This window comes from Oncorhynchus nerka, linkage group LG20 (genome assembly GCF_034236695.1).
Source record: "Oncorhynchus nerka isolate Pitt River linkage group LG20, Oner_Uvic_2.0, whole genome shotgun sequence".
NCBI classification, from domain to species: Eukaryota; Metazoa; Chordata; class Actinopteri; order Salmoniformes; family Salmonidae; genus Oncorhynchus; species Oncorhynchus nerka.
Genome location: NC_088415.1, coordinates 17,207,066 through 17,232,328, shown reverse-complemented (window position 1 = coordinate 17,232,328; position 25,263 = coordinate 17,207,066). Strand labels below are relative to the sequence as shown.

At 44.1% G+C, this 25,263-nt stretch overlaps 1 protein-coding gene and 1 pseudogene across 1 annotated transcript; both read right to left on the bottom strand.

The window, feature by feature from the left end:
* Positions 1-6,338: 6,338 nt before the first annotated feature.
* dhx35 (DEAH-box helicase 35) lies at positions 6,339-23,533 on the bottom strand. The gene is made up of 20 exons (XM_029621481.2): positions 23,428-23,533; positions 22,661-22,788; positions 22,477-22,569; positions 21,862-21,939; positions 21,553-21,657; positions 21,389-21,450; positions 21,185-21,254; positions 20,544-20,603; positions 19,952-20,064; positions 17,216-17,312; positions 16,977-17,135; positions 12,970-13,180; positions 12,696-12,820; positions 12,196-12,441; positions 11,950-12,027; positions 10,883-11,012; positions 10,710-10,791; positions 10,528-10,599; positions 10,179-10,290; positions 6,339-8,741 (listed from the first exon to the last, which is right to left on the bottom strand). Exons 1-20 carry the CDS (start codon positions 23,486-23,488, stop codon positions 8,703-8,705), a joined length of 2,121 nt encoding a protein of 706 aa, XP_029477341.1. The 5' UTR covers positions 23,489-23,533; the 3' UTR covers positions 6,339-8,702.
* Positions 8,258-8,361, bottom strand: LOC115103400 (U2 spliceosomal RNA; annotated as a pseudogene).
* Positions 23,534-25,263: the final 1,730 nt, after the last annotated feature.

The following is a 25,263-nucleotide window of genomic DNA, read 5'->3' as shown; positions in this document are numbered from 1 at the left end:
GGTGTTTGTGTGAGGATATGAAGACACAAAGCATCTAGAAAGCAGTATACATAGGCAGTGCCATGCAACAGATAATAACCTGGCTATGGACAGCTCCATCCATCACAGGCTGTAGTCCTGATGATGAAAGCAGTGTTTGGACAGGAGGAGCAGAATAGGACGAGAGCTCCTCTAGGGCAGAACACCACGTTTTTCGACGATCATTGAGACAGAGTTTTGAGAATGTGAGTTCCTCATGCATTGACAAGATGTTGTTATCAGTAAATTAATCTTTCCTTCCAGGAGATGATCAACAGAAAAAAAGATATTGGGAAGAAGATGAAGATAAGCCAATGACCTGCTGTGTTCTGCTGTGTTCGACCTGATAAACATACACAAAATCAGTCACGATCACAAGATGTCCTGTAGCATCAGATATGAGCAGATCATTTAGAAGGGGAGAAGGGACAAGATAAGAGCCACTGTCTACCTGAAGGCTTCAGCTTCCTCTGTCCAATCTTCCTCCTCTCTCGGTCTGCATTATTCATGCCAAATTAAACCTGCTCCCTGTCTGGGAAAACCAGCCACACACACACACACCCTGGCCTTTATTGATCCCTCATCTCTGAAGTACTTCCTGCCCTAATGCCATTAATACCATGAAACACAGACCCTTATCACCAGCCACTTTAAGGACCATTGGCTAGCTTGGGCCTGGATGTGTGTCACAATATTATCCCAATATCAGACTTCCTGGATTTAACCAGGGAAAGATCATTGGCATTAATGTGGGGAAATCCTCTCTCTCTGGAATGAGTATACACAAACCCCATCAGAGCTGACACCCACTGTGACCCAAACAGAGAAAAGCTACTGTTATCAACTGACACAACCCACTAAAGAAAACATTACTTCGTACAAGCTCCCTCTTAGGTGAATCTAGAATAAAACCCACAACACACTTAAGCCTACTGATAGACATCTGGCTTGAACTGTAAATGAGTAAAGGGACACCATAAACATCTGTTACAAAGTCTAGCAATGCGACCTGACTCCTTTTATTAGGCCTCGCACCCTTTTACAATGCGTTAAGTGATAAACTGACATTTACAGCCAGCCCTGCCAAGTTACACAGAGAGGGCAGCGCACAGCACAGAGAAACAGACCGTGAAGTAGCCTAATAACGAGAGGGAGTGGGAGTGAGCACACATTTTCTATTAACACTAGAGAGAGGAGTTGAAGGGGTCGACTGCTAAGAGAGGAGTCGTATCTCCAATCACCAATGCGCCCCTCACCGCCACTTGCCCCCAAACCCAAGTATCAAGCTTCAACCAGAGGAGCTTGACCACCACCTAGTGTTCATGGCATGACACTGCCGCGACGCCCCACTCCAGACACATTAATCATGACCAAGGGAGTGTAAAATTCAATCGGCTCCTTCCATCCATTTCGAGTGTAGCAGACTGAAGGCCGGCCTTGTAGTGCCTGAGAAAGGAGGGATGAGGGGGGAAAAGAAGAGAAAAAAAGGAGGCGCTCCCTACACTTCATCAGGACCCCTACTTCATAACAAATGGAGTGTCTCTCTGGCGGAGGAGTGCCATCAGAAACGCGCGTTCTCTCTATCCATTTCATTCCGGTGCTGGAGGAAGGGTCAGGGAGGGAGCAGTGGATGCGCGTCATGCTCTCCGCTCCCCCGCTTCCCCAGTCACACAGTAAACTACCTTTTAGGAATTGTTTCTCAATAAGAAATGATCAGTCCATTTATCTGCGCCAGGCGGGCCTGTCTTCTCACCCAGACCTCCAATATTTTTCGTTTGACCTGATCAGGGCTATAAACTAGACCGAGACACTTTCAATTTGTCACCCGGGGAGCCCACTAACCAGCCTCGCACAATTGATTGCATCCACCATTCCAAATGTAAAAACTCCTTCCGCGGTTGAAATTCTTTCTGGTCTTTTCCTTTTCATTTTATATTCTCTACTACTTAACATTTATGCCAAAATGTTACAAACCCTCCGCCCAGTCCATCCCACCATGTCCTGTACATGCTCCAAAAGCCCGTGGAAACTAAAGCCTGCTTTGTAGTGTATGTTGTCTATTTAATATAAATTTTTCGCCGTTTTTAAAGATATATTTATTTTTAAGCAATGCAAACTGTGAGAAGAATTCAATCCTTCAATTATATAATATTTTATAAAGAGAGATCATTTGGAATATAATATAGTGTCCATTAGTAACTACGCAGTATGTATGAGGCAGTACTGGTAAGATCTTTCACAATCCTCAGCTAAACGTTTTTTTTTGCGCACAATGTTAAATAAAAAGTCAATAGTTCTTCCTGGGAATACAACAACAGCTCTCACACTCACTTCGTCATAACAGAGCAGAACGTAAAATGCTATTTGAACTATTATTCAACAGTATTAACCCTCTGCACATGTCTGGGCCCTTTGACTCTGGCCATTTATTAGAATATGTTAATGTGTGGCCAAACAGGATGGAAGACCATCATGTGAGTGGTTATATTTGCCAATATGTTGCCACAGGTTTACTATCTAGGTCTAGGATGTCAACGAAATGTGTCAGTCCCCCCTACCTCTAGACACTAATCACAGCCCTAGAAGAATGATCTGATGGTTACGGTATGCAACTTAACTTACACCCATACCTATGAAACAGGTCAGCTGTAATGAACCTTCTCATCCTCAACTCAGATTTAACTCAAATTCATCAGCATTTGTACATTTTTACAACAGCTATCCTTTCCTTACAAGAGATGAAAAACAAACTGATAATAGGAAGCTAAAATGATATTCAACTAATCTCAGCACCCTCCACGACTACAGTTCAACTAACCTGCTGTATATTATTGATCAACTGACATATTGTTTATACAATGACACGTTCATAGTGACAAAAACACATGTAGGTGTAGACGTGGACACTTCGCTTGAATGACAGATAGGAAACAATAACCAGATTGTTTTCTTTCAAAACATGTGTAAACTTTGAACAGGGGGGGGGCTAGGCCTTAATTACAATCTAAACATGACATGCCTCCCCTCCAGAACACTTGATCACTGTTAAACATTCTTCAAATGGACTCAAACACGTCAATGATTGTTTAAATGGTGGTCTAAAACACGGAAAGGAAGACAGTGGACCTAACACACACAACCTGTTCAAACTGCTGCCTCGTCTAAATCCTGTGGTCCAATGGGCTACTATGAATCACTAACAGATGTGGCTGTCACTCCTGTCATCCCATGGTTGGAGAACTAGAATGGGCAACTGAGTGGAACTGGAAAGCAGGTCTGGTAACACTGTTTTACAGACCCCAACACCTAGATGTAAGCTAAAGCAGAAATGCAGCCTAGATCAAGGACAGAGGGGCGACTCCTTCCTCGCCTAGACACCGAGGTAGAATATTCCATCAACAGGGTTGGGATGACAACTGTCGCGATAACTTCTTATCAATAGGGCTGTAAGTGAGATACATTTAGAGACAGTAAATCTTCTTTAGATGAGGGAGCGTGGACATCTTTGAAATGTTGAGAACACACATGGGGCTCATCAGGCTACCAGGTTGTTGTAAAGACTACTGGCTCTATCCCTTCACCTTGGCTTGGACAGCATCTGCCAGACTGCCAACCAGCATAGTTCTTTTTAACTAGGCTACTCACCATAGAATGATCATTGGAGCTAATGGTTATTGTCCTTATTCCAATTAGGCTAGTGGCCAGTTAGCGCCTTAAAGCATCTTGTTTGTTTGGTCAAAAGTTAAAATAATTCTAACTGTTAGGAGGAACCCTGTTTACTCTTGATATGTATTAGGCTATGTTTTTATTTTATTTTATTGAATTCGGGGGGGGGGGGTAGCCCTGACCAGGACTCAAACCTGGGTACAGGGGCTGTCAAGTTAACACCTTTACCATTACGCCAAGCGGTCCCTGTTGATGAAGTGTTTACGTGTTGGTTTAAGGTCAGTACATTACCCCCTTCCTTCAGGAAAGCCTGTCCCCAAATTTCTCAATACTAAATCCCTAGAACTGAGACGATAAGTGACTATCGACACATCATACCGGTCCCTTATCGCAGGTAATGTGCTGATATGGTTCATTATGATAACAAGCCTATACTAGAGAAATGTGATAGTGGGCTACAAACATCAAACTACTAGCTTAAAGGATAATACCTTTTTTAAACATTGCAGCACATTGTTATAAAAGTATCATTATATTATTGTCCAACATCACCATTAACTTACATCTGGTGTTTGGTTTTCTGGGTTTCTCTCTAGGACAGAGTGGCCATTTCACTGTGCAGGCACTACTTTGTATGGCATCTTTTTGGTTTACAAATCATTTTGCTGGTGATAAAACTATTATGGTCAGCATTTTTCTTTATTGAATAAATCATCTAAATGGGTATATTTAAAATGCATATGCTGTACGGAAGCATTCATGTTGAAACGTTTTAGGGGTTAGGCTAATCATATTTAGCCTACCGATATGCCTTTGGTATCTTCCAGGTATGACAGGGCTATATAAAAGGTCTTCAAGTGAAGTGTCAGGAGTGACTTTCATAACAGGTTATAACAGGTTAGGATCATTTACGCAGCAGGCGTTTAAAAAAAAGTGTGTTAGGGTTAAGAAAATAAAAACCATACAAGACAACAAAAAAAGCCTGGTGCCATGACTCTCTCCTGCCACTGCACCAAGTGGTTGCCAGTGCCATCCTTTTAAGAGTCACAATATATTTCAAGTTCATTTCGCAAGAGGTCCTAGGTCTCTTTCTTACATTTCAGTAGAAGACCCACCACTCTGGCTCTCTTTCCCCTCAGACTGGTCTGATAGACTAGACATAACATAGTACATATAAATCCGGGATATTGAAATGTCAATATGTTTGTTATGGTTACGTAAGACAGAAGGTTACTTAAGGCAAAGATGAAAGGACGGTGGTTGGTCAGGGTGGACATATGTGAACAGCTGGCAACCCAAAGGTTGCGTGTTCAAATCTCATCACGGACAACATCACGATTTTATCAACTGCATATAACTTTTTAGCTAACCCTTCCTCTAAATCTTTAACCTAACACCTACATTTAACCCTAACCCATAACCTAGCTAACGTTACCCACAACAAATTGTAATTTGTAAAATTTCAAACGTTTTGAAAAGTCGTAACATATACGAATTGCCATTGTAATTCGTAACATACCATACGAAACATATCATGCTAAAGCAATGTTTTGGCTATACATACAGAATAATACGAAATGCTGAGACCAGGTTGCCAGCTTCCCTCAATTCCCAAGAGTCGTGAGCACGCTCTTCCTGCAACTCTGCAAACTGATTGGAACGCTAAGCGAGGAAGTCAGCCGCACTCTCTCATACTGTCATCCCAGAGTTTATTTACATTTCCGCTACCCGCTGTAGGGTTACTCTACCCACATTCCCTTTTACCGCTGTCAGAGATCAATCAACGCGCTAGGTAGATGCCTAAATGCCCGCCCAATATGAAATCATTTGTAACCTAATCAGCCAGACAAAAACAAACCAGGGCCTAACATCAGCCATGTGCTGACCACAATCTCCAATTGCCTAATCGGAGGATAAATCCAGTTGGTTACATTAGTCATTTAAAACACTCAAAATACCTGAAGTTGAAACAATACATCTCATTCAGTGTAATTATGAGCATTCCCGTGAAGATCGTCTTTGATGCCAATACAAGGATGTTTCAAGAATTGTCAGTACATTGTTGGATGAGTAGGGAAAACAGAAAAAGGGTTTTAAAAAACTGGGCATACTACATTATTAACATGCTGGCATTGTCTCCCATAATAATACTGACTATATGCTTTAAATCTTAAATGGAATAACATCTATCAAAGGAAATACTGGCAGGACTGGAAACCATTCCAGATCAGTTTACAGTACAACACTGACACCTGCTGGACAAGTACACTACAGCACCAGTATTTGAGGACACCAGTAAGTTCACCCAGGACTCAGGTGTAGGATGAACTTTCCCCTAAACACTGATCTAATGGTCATTATAAACTGGGTGGTTCGAGCCCTGAATGCTGATTGGCTGAAAGCTGCAGTACATCAGTATGACAAAACATTTTTACTGCTCTAATTAAGTTGGTAAACAGTTTATAATAGCAATAAGCACCTCAGGGGTTTGTGATATATGGCCAACATACACCACGGCTAAGAACTGTGTCCTAGCACTCCGTGTTGCGTCGGCTAAGGGCTGTTCTAAGCACGTGGTATATTGGCCATATACCACACCACCTCAGGCCTTATTGCTTAAGTTGAAACCATTTAACAGACACAGACAGGCATAGTTGAGCCCATGACCATACGGCTTTATTTCAAGATGTGGAGGGATACAGCTGCTTATCAGAGCTGGGCAACTACAGACTACAGATTACACTGTGGCTTTGTGACAGACGCATCAAGATCCTCAGCAGAGGAACATCAGTCATCTCACAGTCAACTACATTTGTGCAAATCTACATTGTGATCTTAGCAGTGTCCTTAATAGACTACCATTTAACATGCAAGAGTATTTCACTTGTAGTCATTCTACTATTCAGATTGCATTGGATCATCTATGGTATGTTAGTTTTCCAGAGTTCAGAGGCAGTTATATTGTACCTAGAAAGGACAAGGAATTGAAAGTTAAAATCATGCAGACTTAAGTCAAAGTAAGGACAGCAACCTTACTGAAATGGAAGCAGGTCCTATGGTCTTGTTTGTTTTCTTACTCTAAAGCTTTTGAGGGGTCATTTGTTTTACCCAATAATAATAGCAATCCTAGAGAAAAACAAAGAAAATAAGGAAGAGCAAATCAAGACAGGAGCAGGGTTTGTTGTAATATATGGGGTGAAACGTACTTCAAATGGGCCATGCTATCTGGTATCCTTCGGACGCCCCCCCCCATTGAAGTTAAAATGTAAAATGTTAAGGTTATGGGTAGGGACATCCAAAGGAACCAAGATAGCAATGACCCATAAAAATGTGTGCCTTCCTTTCTGTTGAACATTACTGGTCTTGACACTGACAACGGTGTACAAAAGAACAACTGATTTATGCAAACCACAACCAATGGCGATATAGGGAAACAGTGGTGGGCCAAAGAGAAATGGCTCAAAAATATAAAATGCTTACATTTTTTTAGGCTTCATATACATCTCTGAATGCACTTATTCATATGGAAAAATGGCACTTACATTTTTCAGTTTTGATTGCTTCTTTTGCACTTAAAATGCTTGATGGGTTATTTGCACATTTCATACCAAAATGAAATGTGAAATATGGTTAGATCATTTGGCACAGAACGGTTGAAAAGGCCACTATGTTTGAGATAGACAGTAGTAAAGAGTTGTAGAGACGCTGTCTAAAAGCAAAGAGGTCTTTTTCACAGTAATAACCCAGAACGCTACATTCTGGGTCCACACATCAAATCCTAAATGGATTTTCCATCTGTGGCACAAGCTTATAGATCTGTGCCACTGAGTCAAAACACTTATGATTGAAGATTGCAGGGTTCTCCAACTCTGGTCCTGGAGAGCCATTAAGTGTGCTGGCTTTTGTTCCAGCCCGAACACATCTGATTTAGCTAAACGTAATCCAGATTGAAGACCATGAGTAGTTGATCGATTGTGTCGAGGCTGGGTTGGAACAAAACCCTGCTTTTCCCGTATCTCTCCAGGAGTGGAGTTGGGGATTCCTGTTCTAGAGAGACAAGTATTGGAAAAAGGAGACCGCTAGCCTTGGTACTGACAGCTACAGTAGGATGAGACGAGCACCCAGTCTAGGGGAGGAGCAAATTATTACAAAATAAGATACACATTTTTTGCGCCCCCCCACCACCAAAAAATAAAATGTTAAAAAAATTAAACTTTTTACATCCTCACACTCAGTCTTCATTTATTTACCGCGCCACGATTCAAATCAAACCCCCCATAGCAATGTTTACACATCTTGTTTTACAAATTACTGCACATATACACACAGATTATCTTAAACTGGAAGCATCTACCTGTGGAGTCTAGCTGGTGTTGGTAGGGATTTTATTTGACCATGGCGAAAAAGAGCTACTGCGTAAATACTACAGGGTTCGATTGAATTGAGCCCAAAGCCATAAAAAAATAACCATGAAACCAAGGACCAGGCATGGTACCGCCATTCCCTGGACCCGAGCCTGCTCTGTCTCTATATGTACAGGTGTGGATGGGACCTGGTCTAGCTGGCCATGCTGGAAAGGACAGAACTATGGAGCTCTCCAACCATATTATAACTATCAGACATTAAACTGATAAGAACAGATCATACATTTGATCTATGCCAAAACGCAGATGGGGGGGGGGTCCACTAACCCTTCAGTAAACTCAGAACAAACAGCCCATTTACATGCTCATACGTTCTGTCCCTTTCAGAATGACCCTCTAGTGACTGCCATGTGGAATGGGAAATAAATATATAATACAGATTTGTACAGGGTGATAAAGGGGAAGAGGGTATCAGAATGGGGATGGGGGGGCACAGTGTAGGTTTAGGAGGGGTGTTCTCCTTTCTCCTCTTCGGGTCTTACCCAGTACCCTGCTTCCCATGACTCTGTTTCCCTAACGCTGGTCCTCTCTGGGTGAGGGGTTGGAACCAGGATGTAGTGGTCAGAGTTATGAGAGGCGCGGACAGGAACCAGCTCAGAGGACCCTGGATCTCTTGCTGGTTAGTGACCCATGCTAACAGATGGGGAGAAGGGGATACAGACAGAGAGAGAACAAGAGGGATATAAAGTGAATCAGAGAAAGACTAAGATAAACATATATGGTAGTGTTTTATTAGGATCCACATGAGTTGTTCCTGAAGCAGCAGATACTCTTCCTGGAGTCCACACAGAACATCAAGACTGTTCTACATGCATAAGACACGATTAGATCCAAAACAAGGTCCTAGGGACAGTTGCACGTGTGTATACACTATATATACACAAAAGTAGGTGGACACCCCGGCTATTTCAGCCCAACCCATTGCTGACCGGTGTATCAAATTGAGCACAACGCCATGCAATCTCCATAGACAACATTGGCAGTAGAATGGCATTACTGAAGAGCTCAGTGATTTTTAACATGGCTCTGTCATAGGATGCCACCTTTCCAACAAGTCAGTTTGTCAAATGTCTGCCCTGGTCGACTGTAAGTGCTGTTATTGTGAAGTGGAAACGTCTAGAAGCAAAAGTGGCTCAGCCGCAAAGTGGTAGTTCCAAACTGCCTCTGGAAGCAACGTCAGGACAATAACTGTTCGTCAGGAGCTTCGTGTAATGGGTTGACATGGCCGAGCAGCCGCACACAAGCCTAAGATCACTATGCGCATTGCCAAGCATTGGCTGGAGAGGTGTAAAGCTCACTGCCATTGGACTCTGGAGCAGTGGAAACGCCTTCTCTGGAGTGATGAATCACGCTTCGCCATCTGGCAGTCCGAAATCTGGGTTGCCAGAAAAAGAAAAAACACTACCTGCCCGAATGTATAGTGCCAACTGACAGATGATGGAGGAGGAATAATGGTCTGGGGCTGTTTCATGGTTCGGGCTAGACCCCTTAGTTCCATTGAAGGAAAATCCTTTACGCTACAGCATACAATGGCATTCTAGATGATTCTGTACTTCCATCTTTGTGGCAACAGTTTGGGGGAGGCTCTTTCCTGTTTCAGCATGACAATGCCCCCATGCACAAAGCGAGGTCCATTCAGAAATGGTTTGTTGAGAACGGTGTGGAAGAACTTGATTTCCTGACCTCAACCCCATCGAACACCTTTAGGATGAATTGGAACGCAGACTGCGAGTCAGGCCTAATCACCCAACATCAGTGCCCGACCTCACTAATGCTCTTGTGGCTGAACGGAAGCAAGTCCCTGCAGTAATGTTCCAACATCTAGTGGAAAGCCTTCCCAGAAGAGTAGAGGTTGTTATATTAGCAAAGGGGGGACCAACCCCATATTAATGCCCATGATTTTAGAATGAGATGTTCAACAAGCAGGTGTCCACATACTTTTTGTCATGTAGTGTACATAGATAGCCCTAATATGTGTTATGGGTGTGCTTTAAAAAAAAAACTTTCCTCAGAACAAACAAGCGAGAACAAAAAGAGAAGAGTATTAGAAAGACAGTGTTTTTCTCCTACCTTAGCCTGCTTGTAAAAGTGGGGAGCAAGCTCGACCAACCAGGAGGACTCGACAGCTGTGACATCACGCATGTAGTACTTAGAGGTCTGCACGACTTCATTGAAGACAACCCTGGGGGAGGACAAGGCAGTGTTAGACGCATATATCTAGGAGATTCATTCCTCTCCTCTGAGACCCAGACATATTTGATCTATTCCAGAGCTCGAACACCTGATTCAGTCAACTATTCATTATGCCCTTGATGAATCAGCTGAGCTAGTTTAGGGCTACAACAACATAGTGAAACCTCTGGGGTCCCCGGGGAGAGGTTTGAGAACCCTTGGACCAATGTAAAAGCCAAATCCTCACCACTTCGTAGGCTTTTCTCCAAACAGCACGGAGTTTGGATGGATGTGAAGCTCTCTGTCATCCCGTAGAGTCCTGGGAAACAGAAGGTGTGAGGAAGGGATGAATTAACTGGAGACATTGAGCTTAGTCAAGGCAAAAGCAATGAGCAACAGACAATAGTGTTTCAGGTAGTTGGTAGTCACCTGTAGGATCCTGAGTGGTGCATGCGGGCAGCGTTGGCAAAAAACCCAGACACAATGCATCTCAGGATCACATCCGGGTCACCTGGACAAGACAAAAACCCAATTCAATTTGAACACTGTAAAGAGGTGCACATAAAGGATACAAACAGGACAGAACTGTGGGTTATACACACCTTCGCTGGAGGTGCGTGGCACCTTGAATTTATTCATGAGTCGCCTGAGCTGTTCTCGTACAGTCATGGCTCGCTGCAGACCCTTGTAGTTGAGGAAGTGTTCCTGACACCACTGAGAGCTCTTCTGGTGCTAGATGGACAAGGTGGGGGGGGGGTAGAGACAAACCAGTTTTAGGTTAAAACCATTTAGGTTTTATTCCCTCTGGAAAATAACACGGGTGCTTACAATGAACAAAAATATAAACACAACATGTACCGTGTTGGTCCCATGTTTCATGAGCTGAAATCCCAGAAAATGTTCCATAAGCACAAAAAGCTTATTTCTCTCAAATTTTGTGCACAAATGTTTACATCCCTGTTAGTGAGCATTTCTCCTTTTCTAGGAAAATCCATCCACCTGACAGGTATGGCATATCAAGAAGCTGATTAAACATGATCATTACACAGGTGCACCTTGTGCTGGGGATACTAAAAGGCCACTCTAAAATGTGCAGTTTTGTCACAGAACAAAATGCCACAGATGTCTCAAGTTGAGAAAGCGTGCAATTGGCGTGCTGACTGCAGGAATGTCCACCAGAGCTGATACCAGAGAGTTGAATGTTAATTTCTCTACCATAAGCTACCTCCAACATCGTTTTTGAAAACTCTATGCAAAGGAGATATGTCGCGCTGCACGAGGCAAATGGTGGTCACAACAGATTTCTGATCCACGCCCCTACCTTTTTTTAAGGTATCTGTATGCGTAACTGTATTCCCAGTCATGTGAAATCCATAGATTAGGACCTAATGAATTTATTTAAAATGACTGATTTCCTTCTATGTACAATTTTTGAAATTGTTGCATGCTGCATTTCTATGTTTGTTTAGTATAGTTTTCAGGAATGCAAATGCTTAGTAAAGCTGATCTTTAGCACCAAGTCCTGAAAAGATATCAATCTAAAATGTTGTATCATTCAGCAGAGTGCTTTGCTGTTCATGGACCATGTTCATATAAAAAGATTCAGGTTGATCGCTGCTAAAAGGAAGGCTTCATTCCTAGCAGTAGCCCATACAGTGGCAGTGCCCACCTTGATGAAGGCTTCGTAGACATTGAGCATGGTGAGATGATCTCCTTCCGCCACAGCAAACTTGCGATGCTCCCGCGCCTATGGAGGAGGGAGGAGGATGGGAGCAGAGAGAGAAACATGCAGACAGAGGGGGAGACGAGAGGTGATTAGGATGGTAGATCCCGTGCCTCTCGAAGCACAGAGACAGACATCTGCACAACAGAACGTTTTAGACTGGGCATTCAACATGACATCTGCAACACTCACTGCTGGTTTCTTCTGATTGGCTGGCACCATGAAGATGTTTTGGATCTGCATCATGGCTGCTATGGTAACGATCTCCTTGGAACAGCCAAAGTTTCCTGACTCCAGCAGCATCTTGGCAAACATGGGGCTGAGGGGGAACTCTGCCATACGCACGCCCATAGGGTCAGTCAGACGACCATACTGGTCCAGACCCCCCAGGGCGTAGAGCAGCTCCAGGGCTTGGACCATGGACTGGGCTGGAGGAGGCTAAAGTGGGAACAATTATAAAGTTAGTGTAATACACAGGCTATCAAAGTTAATCATTTGTTGACAACCAGTCTTGGTGCTCTTTGAGTCAATTCACCAGCTTTTAGAATTGTGAGCCTTTCACAGTGCTCTTAATCTTGTGTACCGACTACTCAAGCATCTGACCAAATTCAGAAAATGTTTAGATCCGAGTAAACCCAAGATTACAGTGCGTGCTCAAAACAAAGTACACACATTGTATTGGATGGACTCACAGAGAGAAAGCTGAATCGCAGCACGTTGTCTATGCCCAGAGCTTTGAGCTGCAGGATGACAGGGGCCAGGTTGGTACGCTGCATCTCAGGAACCGTGGACGCAGGCAACTTCTCAAAATCCTCCTCTGGAGCACACAGACAGGTCAGAACACACACCACAGTACAGGGCTGATCTGAGCAAGCTTAGAGCTTTCTTGACACTTTCTCCCCCTCACCGATGGCCTTTTCCGATAACACACACAGAGACCCCACCCCCTCCCTCACACATACACACCTGTGTATAGTCTGAAGCACTTCCCGGCTCGGTTGCGTCCCCCTCGTCCTGCCCTCTGACTGGCTGAGGCCTTGGAAATGGGCGTGACCACCAGCGACTCGATGGCAGTGCAAGGGTTGTACGCCCGCAGCTTGACAAACGCACAGTCGATCACAAACACGATGCCGTTGATGGTGATGGACGTCTCTGCTATGTTAGTGGCCACCACCACCTTAGAGAACCAGAGAGAGCGCTTTAACATAGACCACCCACTCCTGTATATCCAATACAGGGCTTTTATAAAGCACATGCTTCAGCCACTCAGATCATTTCATCCTGTGGCAAAAAGTGTACTCTTAAGGAAGCATAGCGTATACCCATGGTTGTCCTATGTCCAAGCGGAGGTAGAAAAGCATTCTTTGCCATCGGAGGACTTGACAAACTTTTTTTTGCCACTTGTCCTTTAGATAATTAGGAAAGATTTTTTACTTGTCCAAATGTTAAAAAGTCACCCATCACGTTACCCCCACCCCTGGAAAGGGGTCTGCAACACCAGCCTGCTGCAAATGTTAAAAAAATGCAATTGGCAGGAAAACACCGTTCTCAAAAACCCACAGATTAAAATATCCATCAGAAATTAAGGGGAGATCTAATGATGCATCAACTAGCATGGTTTACTAATATGACTAGGATTATCATCAACTAGCATGGTTTACTAATATGACTAGGATTATCATCAACTAGCATGGTTTACTAATATGACTAGGATTATCATCAACTAGCATGGTTTACTAATATGACTAGGATTATCATCAACTAGCGTGGTTTACTAATATGACTAGGATTATCATCAACTAGCATGGTTTACTAATATGACTAGGATTATCATCAACTAGCATGGTTTACTAATATGACTAGGATTATCATCAACTAGCATGGTTTACTAATATGACTAGGATTATCATCAACTAGCGTGGTTTACTAATATGACTAGGATTATCATCAACTAGCGTGGTTTACTAATATGACTAGGATTATCATCAACTAGCATGGTTTACTAATATGACTAGGATTATCATCAACTAGCATGGTCATGCTGAAACAGGAAAGGGCCTCCCCAAAACTGTTGCCACAAAGATGGAATCATCTAGAATGTCATTGTATGCTGTAGCGTAAAGGATTTTCCTTCCCGGAACCATAAAAAACAGCCCCAGATCATTATTCCTCCTCCACAAAACGTCACAGTTGGCACTATGCGTTCGGGCAGGTAGCTTTCCCTTGGCATCCGATAAACACAGATTTGTCTGTCGGACTGCCAGATGGCAAAGTGTGATTCACCACTTCAAAGAACAGGTTTCCACTGCTCCAGAGTCCAATGGCAGCGAGTTTTACACCTCTCCAGCCCGAAGCTTGGCATTGCGCATGGTGATTTTAGGCTTGCTGCGGCTGCTCGGCCATGTCAACCCAATTCATGAAGCTCCCAACGAACAGTTATTGTGCTGACGTTGCTTCCAGAGGCAGTTAGGAACTCGTAGCGAGTGTTGTAACTTGAGGACAGAATTTTTACGCGCTTCAGCACTCAGTAGTCCCGTTCTGTGAGTTTGTGTGGCGCTAGCAGGGTATACATTTGACAAACTAACTAGTTGGAAAGGTGGCATCCTATGACGGTGCAACATTGAAAGTCACTGAGCTCTTCAGTACGGGCCTTTCTACTGCCATAGTGTGTCAATGGAGATTGCATGGCGTTGTGCTCACTTTGATACACCTGTCAGCAATAGGTGTGGCTGAAATAGCAGAATGACCTAATTTGAAAAAATGTCCACATACATTTGGCCATGTAGAGTAATTCCCTCAACATTTCTATGGTTGTATTTTAGGCTACTTTGAAACAAGTTAAGACATGCTTCATAAAATGACATAAAACATCCAGGTTTTTAAAACAAATCATTTTATGGTTAAATAGTTTCAACTTGACGACCGCCTCCGCTAACGTGACCATTTGATCTGAACACTACCGTGCCTCGAGTCAACAGAATCAACTAGCATTATCTTTATTCTGTACAGGCTTCCTTCATTTCACTCTGTCATTTACAAGAGTATTGTGGAGTAACTACAATGTTGTTGATTTGATCCATCCTCAGCGTTCTCCTGTCAGCCATTAAACACCAACCTTTTAAAGTCACCACTGGCCTCATGGTGAAATCCCTGAGTGGTTTCCTTCCTCTCCAGCAACTGAGTTAGGCCCCTGTGTCCTTGAAGTGACTGGGTATATTGATACACCATCCAACGTGTAATTAATAACTTCACCATGCTCAAAAGAGATATTCAATGTCTGCTTTTTTAAATTTACCTATAGGTCTGACTTTAACTCACTTGTCCGACCCATACAGATCCAAACACGACTGCTGCAGTAGAGAAATACATTTTATGCCAGCAGCATACCACCCTGCATACCACTGCTGGCTTGCTTCTGAAGCTAAGCAGGGTTGGTCCTGGTCAGGTCCTGGATGGGAGCCCAGATGCTTCTGGAAGTGGTGTTGGAGGGCCAGTAGGAGGCACTCTTTCCTCAGGTCTAAAAAATATCCCAATGCCCCAGGGCATTGCCCTGTGTCAGGTGCCGTCTTTTGGATGGGACGTTAAACGGGTGTCCTGACTCTCTGGGGTCATTAAAGATCCCATGGCACTTATTGTAAGAGTAGGGGTGTTAACCCCGGTGTCCTGGCTAAATTCCCAATCTGGTCACCTAATAATCCCCAGTTTACAATTGGTTCCTTCATCCGTCTCCCCTGTAACTATTCCCCAGGTTGTTGTTGTAAATGAGAGCGTGTTCTCAGTCAACGTACCTGGTAAAATAACGGATTCAAAAATGATTATTTATGCTGCTGCTCTTGCTTTTCACAAGAGCAGCACTTTTTCTTGGTCAATCATAAGTCATCAAAGCGGCAATAGGCTACAGTCATAGAGCATCGCTCAGTGTGTGGCAAAAGTTAGGAGATATCTAATCAGTGAAAGATGGACTTAAAATGACGGAGTAAAAAGGAGAAGGATAGGCTACCATGACCAAGAGCAAAGAGGTAGGCAGGCTGCTACTTAATATTCTGAATGGTCATTTGTAACTAAAATGAGAAAGTGTATGAACTGCAGCATCAGTTAGCCTAGCTAGCTAGCTTAACTAGCTTCTCCTGGTTCGATGCAGTCCAAGACAGGTACTATGCAATCATATTTGATGATAAATAACCTAGCTATGGCAGCCCTTAGTCTATTATAGCGCGAGTCGGCTTGGTTGGTTGCCGTCTCTCCTCCCCCTCCTCCCTCACAGTATGCCCCCTCCCCCGTCTGCTAGTGGTACCTCTCTCCCTCCTCGTATGCTTTATCAGCTCTGGTTAATAAAGTAGCTTTTCTGATGCTTTGTTCACCTGGAGCGGACTGGGATCCACCTAGGACTATATGGAAGGAGTCTAGATGTCCTTAGGTCCGTTTGGAACGGGTCTCTATATTTTTTTTAAATTATGCATATCGGGTCCAGGTGGGAAAGACCCAGGTCTATTTCAGAATCGGTCCAACTTTTTGGATCCGTGAAGACCACTGTGTGAAATCTTTTTGAAGTCACTGTAGGCTTTTTAAAAATGTATATACATAACAAACTGTATTCCAATGTTAGCCTCTCTGATCAGAGTAATTATTTGATATTGGGGTGTGTGATTTTTCTCTCGTCCATTTAGACAACCAAAATCTATATTCTTCTTGTCCGACAATAAATAAATCTATTTGTTTTTACTTGTCCCGGACAAGAGGACAAGCCTTTATGTTGGACGCTGCATCTCTTCAGGACGCTGATAGTGATACATGCATCATATGCAGTACCACTAGACCAGCTCTCACCAACCCTGGTCCTGGAGAACTAGAAGATGTGCAGGCTTTTGTGCCAGCCCAGTAACAAAACAACTAATTTAACATTCCATTGATCGGGGTTGATGACCACTGCGTAGAGACATTGGGACGGAGTACAGAGGCAGATTGAAATTCACCTTGCGGACAGTAGGGGGCGTCCTCTCAAACACCTTCATCTGGTCAGTGTAGGGCAGGCCTGCGTACATGGGCAGCACCTTGAGGTATTTCTTCATGCCGAGACGGCCCAGAGCCCTGGCCTGCTCCTGGAGCAGAGACACCACCTTCTCCACTTCCTCCTACAGGACACACACAGGTCACACACAGGTCACATGGCAACAAGTACCCAGTTCAAAATCAAACCGTAAGAGAAACACACCTGTCCAGTGAGGAAGGCCAGAACATCTCCATCATCCTCAGTCTCATGGATCTTCAGCACCGTCTCCACTGTGGCCTTCACATAGTCTGGTACTGGGCTGGGGACAGAGATAGGGGACACAGCGTATAATGACTGGGCTAGGGACAGAGATAGGGGACACAGCGTATAATGACTGGGCTGGGGAAAGAGATAGGGGACACAGCGTATAATGACTGGGCTGGGGACAGAGCGATAGGGGAGACAGCGTATAATGACTGGGCTGGGGACAGAGCGATAGGGGAGACAGTGTATAATGACTGGGCTGGGGACAGAGCGATAGGGGAGACAGTGTATAATGACTGGGCTGGGGACAGAGAGATAGGGGAGACAGTGTATAATAACTGGGCTGGGGACAGAGAGATAGGGGAGACAGTGTATAATGACTGTGCTGGGGACAGAGCGATAGGGAAGACAGTGTATAATGACTGGGCTGGGGACAGTGTATAATGACTGGGCTGGGGACAGAGAGATAGGGGAGACAGTGTATAATGACTGGGCTGGGGACAGTGTATAATGACTGGGCTGGGGACAGACAGATAGGGGAGACAGTGTATAATGACTGGGCTGGGGACAGAGCGATAGGGGAGACAGTGTATAATATCTGGGCTGGGGACAGAGCGATAGGGGAGACAGTGTATAATGACTGGGCTGGGGACAGAGCGATAGGGGAGACAGTGTATAATAACTGGGCTGGGGACAGAGAGATAGGGGAGACAGTGTATAATAACTGGGCTGGGGACAGAGCGATAGGGGAGACAGTGTATAATGACTGGGCTGGGGACGATAGGGAGACAGTGTATAATGACTGGGCTGGGGACAGTGTATAATGACTGGGCTGGGGACAGAGAGATAGGGGAGACAGTGTATAATGACTGGGCTGGGGACAGAGCGATAGGGGAGACAGTGTATAATAACTGGGCTGGGGACAGTGTATAATGACTGGGCTGGGGACAGAGAGATAGGGGAGACAGTGTATAATGACTGGGCTGGGGACAGAGCGATAGGGGAGACAGTGTATAATAACTGGGCTGGGGACAGAGCGATATGGGAGACAGTGTATAATGACTGTGCTGGGGACAGAGAGATAGGGGAGACAGTGTATAATAATGACTGGGCTGGGGACAGAGCGATAGGGGAGACAGTGTATAATAACTGGGCTGGGGACAGAGCGATAGGGGAGACAGTGTATAATGACTGTGCTGGGGACAGAGCGATAGGGGAGACAGTGTATAATGACTGGGCTGGGGACAGTGTATAATAACTGGGCTGGGGACAGAGCGATAGGGGAGACAGTGTATAATAACTGGGCTGGGGACAGAGAGATAGGGGAGACAGTGTATAATAACTGGGCTGGGGACAGAGCGAGAGGGGAGACGTGTATAATAACTGGGGAGGCAGTGTATAATAACTGGGCTGGGGACAGAGCGATAGGGGAGACAGTGTATAATAACTGGGCTGGGGACAGAGCGATAGGGGAGACAGTGTATAATGACTGGGCTGGGGACAGAGCGATAGGGGAGACAGTGTATAATGACTGGGCTGGGGACAGAGCGATAGGGGAGACAGTGTATAATGACTGGGCTGGGGACAGAGCGATAGGGGAGACAGTGTATAATGACTGGGCTGGGGACAGAGCGAGAGGGGAGACGGTGTATAATGACTGGGCTGGGGACAGAGCGATAGGGGAGACAGTGTATAATGACTGGGCTGGGGACAGAGCGATAGGGGAGGCAGTATATAATAACTGGGCTAGGGACAGAGCGATAGGGGAGACAGTGTATAATGACTGGGCTGGGGACAGTGTATAATGACTGGGCTGGGGACAGAGCGATAGGGGAGACAGTGTATAATGACTGGGCTGGGGACAGAGCGATAGGGGAGACAGTGTATAATGACTGGGCTGGGGACAGAGCGATAGGGGAGACAGTGTATAATGACTGGGCTGGGGACAGTGTATAATGACTGGGCTGGGGACAGAGCGATAGGGGAGACAGTGTATAATGACTGGGCTGGGGACAGTGTATAATGACTGGGCTGGGGACAGTGTATAATAACTGGGCTGGGGACAGAGCGATAGGGGAGACAGTGTATAATGACTGGGCTGGGGACAGACAGATAGGGGAGACAGTGTATAATGACTGGGCTGGGGACAGAGCGATAGGGGAGACAGTGTATAATGACTGGGCTGGGGACAGTGTATAATGACTGGGCTGGGGACAGTGTATAATAACTGGGCTGGGGACAGAGCGATAGGGGAGACAGTGTATAATGACTGGGCTGGGGACAGAGCGATAGGGGAGACAGTGTATAATGACTGGGCTGGGGACAGAGCGATAGGGGAGACAGTGTATAATAACTGGGCTGGGGACAGAGCGATAGGGGAGACAGTGTATAATAACTGGGCTGGGGACAGAGATAGGGGACACAGCGTATAATGACTGGGCTGGGGACAGAGATAGGGGACACAGCGTATAATGACTGGGCTGGGGACAGAGCGATAGGGGAGACAGTGTATAATAACTGGGCTGGGGACAGAGAGAAAGAGAGCGCAGACAATGTGAGGAGATGCTCAACTCAGTCAGTCCTGAGCTTGATTAATTCTGACACCAGTGAAACATTAAATATGTGGAGCTGTAGAATGTGGTCATATGTGACAGGTTTGGAGACAGAAGAGACGCCCAGAATTCCATGGAATACCTGACAGTGTAGAAGACGTCAACAGGGAAGGTGCGTCCCTCCACCGTCAGAATTCCACACGTGTCCTTGTTAGGATCTCCAGTCTCATTCAGGTTAAAGAACTCTTGGAATTTCTGCAGCCAAGGTGATAACATAGGAGTGGGTTAGATGTAGCCAGGTAAACAGGCTTGTCACTGGCATGACCACAACAAAGGAGTTGTTTGTTTCTAAGACAAAATAGATATTTTATCGAAACTGGATTTGCAAATGTGAAATGTAACTGTACCTAAAGTGAGATTCGGCTGAGCTACACAGGGAACAGAATTACTACAGCAATTCTGAAAAATTCCTATGAAGCAAAAATTGCTGAGCTGGCGAACATAAAAACCATTTCTGCACAAGACAACAAAAAAAATACAGTCCGATGTCCCATCTGGCTTGCTGACTGACGCAGTCATGAGCCGACTGCATCTTCATCTGTCTGCACTATCTTGGTAGTACATTTCAGATGTCAGTGCACTGTGGTCTCTCATGACATCAGCTCATCTCTACCAGTTCCTTTGTTTCTCTGTACTGAAGCATATCTGTCCATCTTAATGAATCAGAGAATCACCTTGGCATCCAGAGTGGCAGAGGCCACTATCAGCCGGAGGTCTCTGCGCTTCTTCTGAATCTAGAGAAGGATGAAATGAGGAGAACGTTTGATTTAATAGATTTCAGATGCATTGTTAGCCCAACTGAATGCATGGTCAGTGGAAATACATTACAGTGAAGTAGATAGAGCTGTTAAAGCTGTGCATCCTTAGTTGCTACATACATTTCTTGACTTCTAAATTAAACATACGCCCATTGATTCTTGAAGAACATAACTTATAAATGCCTGAGGAGCTTAGTACAAACGGACGTACCCAATCAGAAACGCTAAATATAAGCTTTTTATACTCCAATATTTATTCATTTTATTTCACCTTCATTTAACCAGGTAGGCTAGTTGAAAACAAGTTCTCATTTACAACTGCGACCTGGCCAAGATAAAGCATAGCAGTCAATATAACATTGCATAGCCTCATAACTCAAGTTTTTATATCATGGATGGTCAGTCCTCTGATCCATAGCTGTGGCTTTGAGTTGAAGAGTGGTTTCATTCCTCCAGGCCCATCCCTCAGCTTTTTACCAGAACATAGGCCAGGTAAACACTTTGCTATTGTTTCAATGAAGGATTCCAGCATTAAAGGAGACATGCACAGAAGCTACCTTCTTTAGCAGGCCGATGGCTATGTCCGTGTAAAGGGTTCTCTCATGGGCCTCGTCGAGCATGAGGACACTGAGGAGGAAAGATGGACAGATCCCTGGGGTTAAAACAGGATGAACCCAGACTATGAATCCACCATTGATATTCAGTCTGAGGCTAGTATTGCGTAGCCAATACTAGGTCAGTTTGTTAGTGAAGTTATTCACCTGTACTTCTTCAGTAGAGGATCAGCCATCATCTCTCTCACCAGCATCCCATCTGTCAGGAACTGAGAGAGAAAAAGAAAATTCACATAAGGAAAACAGCCAACAAAAATAATTTATGGTACCACTATGTGTCAGGGGACATGGCGGCAGGCTGAGTGTAGTACCTTAATGCGGGTGGCATGGGGGTCAGAGCAGTCATCAAAGCGAATGGTATAGCCCACCTCATGCCCCAACAGGGCTCCACGCTCTTCTGCCAAACGATTGGCTACCTGACAGGAAGAGAGGGGAAACAACCTCAGTCAGGCAGAACTGTCTCTTAGAAAAGTGCCAAAATACAGTTATTTTAATGAAGTTATATCATTTTTTGCAACTCTTTAAAATGATAAAAGGGGACTATTTGATATTCAGGGCAGTAAGCGGTCCAAAGGGCCAGCAGAGCTTAAGGAGAATGTGAGGGAGATAGGAGTACTTACTGAGATAGCAGCCACTCTACGAGGCTGTGTCACACCAATCACCTTCCCCTCAGCTGCCCAGCCAGCCTCCAGCAAATACTGAGGTGGAGAAAGAAAGGAAGGGGTAAGAGAGAGGGGAAGAGTGGAATGCAGAAGAGCAAGAGAAAGACAGAGGACAAGGGGGAGTGTGAGAGAGAAACAGAGCGAGGGGCATCAATATAAAGTCTAGGACAGCCTACTCAGCAGAAATTAAGTCCCACTTGATTTGCTCCGAACCCCGGTTGCATAGAAGAGAAAATGGCTAGTAAGCAGCGGACAAGGTCACTCTCCCGCTCCGTAAGAAGGAAGCTGTGTGAAGGGTATCAGTCCACTGCTGCAGTGTCCTGCCTGGAGGCTGTTCTACTGGCTGGAAGACTTCGCTAGTGGAAGACTGGGGTGTCCAAGGTATTCTCCACAGTAATTCTCCACAGTAATGAGTCAAGTGTTCCCCAACCCCAACTTCTATATTAATCTGTCCTACCTCATGAGAATGGTCAAAATCCTTCATATTAAGTTAGAACTAGCCAGATATGAACTGCTGCTTGAGCCAACTCTGTCGTTGTCAAGCCGGGCTACTGTATATTAGCTTATCCAAACCTGGGGGATCTGTGTAGTTTTCCCACATCCTGTCTCTCCTACGATGATCACAGTCTGGTAACTTTCCACCAAGTAGAGGATGTTGTTTCTGTGCTGAAAACAACATGGCAGACATGTCAACAGGGCGCCTATGATTTAGTAGAAACAATAAAAAACACTTTACTAATGAGAGTTGATGAGCAACCTTGAAAACAGGAAGTTTCTGTCGCTGCTTCTCGATGGACAGTGCGGTGTGAGGGTTGAAAATGATGGGGGAGCCTGTCGTTTCTGTCGTGACATGCCGCTCCTCCGATATCCCGGGGGCCTCCGAACCTTAGACACAGACGATGATGATGACGTAGTATAATCAAAGATCGGCGTAAATTCATGATCAACCATAATCAACGTCGCAATGAAACAAATACAACATTGATAAAATGACCTAATACCACAGATTGTTTCTCTGCATAGTGAAATGCTCCTGAAAGCTTGGATTCAGCTAACGTTTACATAACTAACGCCTGATATGATGACAGGCCAATATAGCTATAGATATATTGTTACTGCAAAGGGACGTGCAAAATCCCCCTTACCTCCTTATGCATAACCGAGCGGGACCAAATGATAGTAACTAGCTAGCTAGCTAGTTAGCTACACCCCTTTACATCCTAGCCAATGTGGCTTGACAACGTATATTTTTGTCATGTTGGGAAACTTAAATACGTCCTCAAGATAGCAGTAACTAGTTACTAACGTTACCGTTAGCTAGTTAACGTTATAACTAGTTAGTATCAATGACAATGAACCACAGTAGTAACGTTAGCGATCATAACACAACGCAGGCGGGAAAAAACGTTGGTTATCTGCAATAAATGTCTTGCGCACTAATTCACATGCACAAATTAATACACTTTTTACGTGAAACGACTAAATGCATGCAATCATTGTCTAATTTAACAATATTGCGCTTACCCGGTTTCCAAAATTTCATCGTGGAGAGGGGGGCCGCCATCTTGGCTTCTACGTCACACATTTTTTTCTAGCCTAAAGGTGCGTTCAACACAACTGAGAACAAGGAAAAATACGAGGTCAAATCATGACGTCAGTGATCTTCAGGTCAGAAAGTCGGAGCTCAAGCAAGATGTCGGAGTTTAAGACTTGGAATTACGAGTTGGATGACCGTTCAAAACAATTTTTCCAGGTTGTGCGCGTTTTTTACGAGTTCCCAGTTGTCTTGAACGCACTGAGGTCGATGTCGGAGATTTCGATTTCCGAGTACCCAGTTCCTAGTTGTTTTGAACGCGGCATAAAAAAAGTGAGAAAAAAAACATAAAACGCGGTGTTATGAGTATGACGTCATGTTTACGGCGGGATTCCTTGAGTGTTTATTATTTTGACCACAATATGGCACAAATGACCATAGGTTAAAGTCAATGCTTTATGCTATATATATATATATATATATATATATATATATATAATTAAATTAAATTAGTTATGCAAGTACATACCTGCCTTGAGAAAGTATTCATCATACCCTTTGACTTATTTCACATGTTATTGTTAAAGCATGAAGATTTTATTTTCTCAACCATCTACACACAATACCCCATAATGACAAAGTGAAAACATGTTTTTAGAGCTTTTTGCAAATTAATTGAAAATGAAATACAGATTTATCTCATGAACATAAGTATTCACACCCCTGAGTCAATACATGTTAGAATCACCTTTGGCAGTGATTACAGCTATGAGTCTTTCTGGGTAAGTCACTAAGAACTTTGCACACCTGGATTGTATAATATTATTTTTTTAATTCTTCAAGCTCTGTCAAGCAGTGGTGGACTTACCAGTGGCCAAAAGAGGCAATTGCCTCAGGGCTCACATCATCAAGGGGCCTCCTGAGCTGGGCATAATTTAAAAATAATAATATTAGCAATCATTTAAAAAAATACATTTTCTCAGCTTGAGAACCCCCATGCTCTGCTCGAGGCCTTCCACTCGAGCCCACTGTCCAGGTTAATGAGGCCACATTGTTGACAAAAAAGGCCTCCAAAAAAGTTAATGAATCCATACAGCCAAACAATAATTCATAATAGATCAATATATATTTCCATAACTTTTTTATTTTATTTTTTATTTTTATTTAACGGGGTTAGTCAGTGAAGAACAAATTCTTATTTAAAATGATGGCCTGCCAGAAGGCAAAAAGCCTCCTGCAGGGTCAGGGGCTGGTATTAACAATAACAAATAAAATAAAAATATAGGACAAAACACACATCACGACAAGAGAGACACAATAACACTACATGAAGAGAGACCTAAAGACAACAACATAGCATGGCAGCAACACGTCAAAACACAGCATGGTAGCAACACAACATGACAACAACATGATAGCAACACAACATGATAGCAACACAACATGGCAGCAGCACAACATGGTAGCAGCACAAAACATGGTACAAACATATTGGACACAGACAAAAGCACAAAGGGCAAGAAGGTAGAGACAACAATACATCACGTGAAGCAGCCACAACTGTCAGTAAGAGTGTCCATGATTGAGCCTTTGAATGAAGAGATGGAGATAAAACTGTCCCGTTTGAGTGTTTTTTGCAGCTCATTCCAATCACTAGCTGCAGCGAACTGAAAAGAGGAGCGACCCAGGGATGTGTGTGCTTTGGGGACCTTTAACAGAATATGACTGGAAGAATGGGTGTTGTATTTGGAGGATGAGGGCTGCAGTAGGTATCTTAGATAGGGAGGAGTGAGACCTAAGAGGGTTTTATAAAAATGCATCAACCA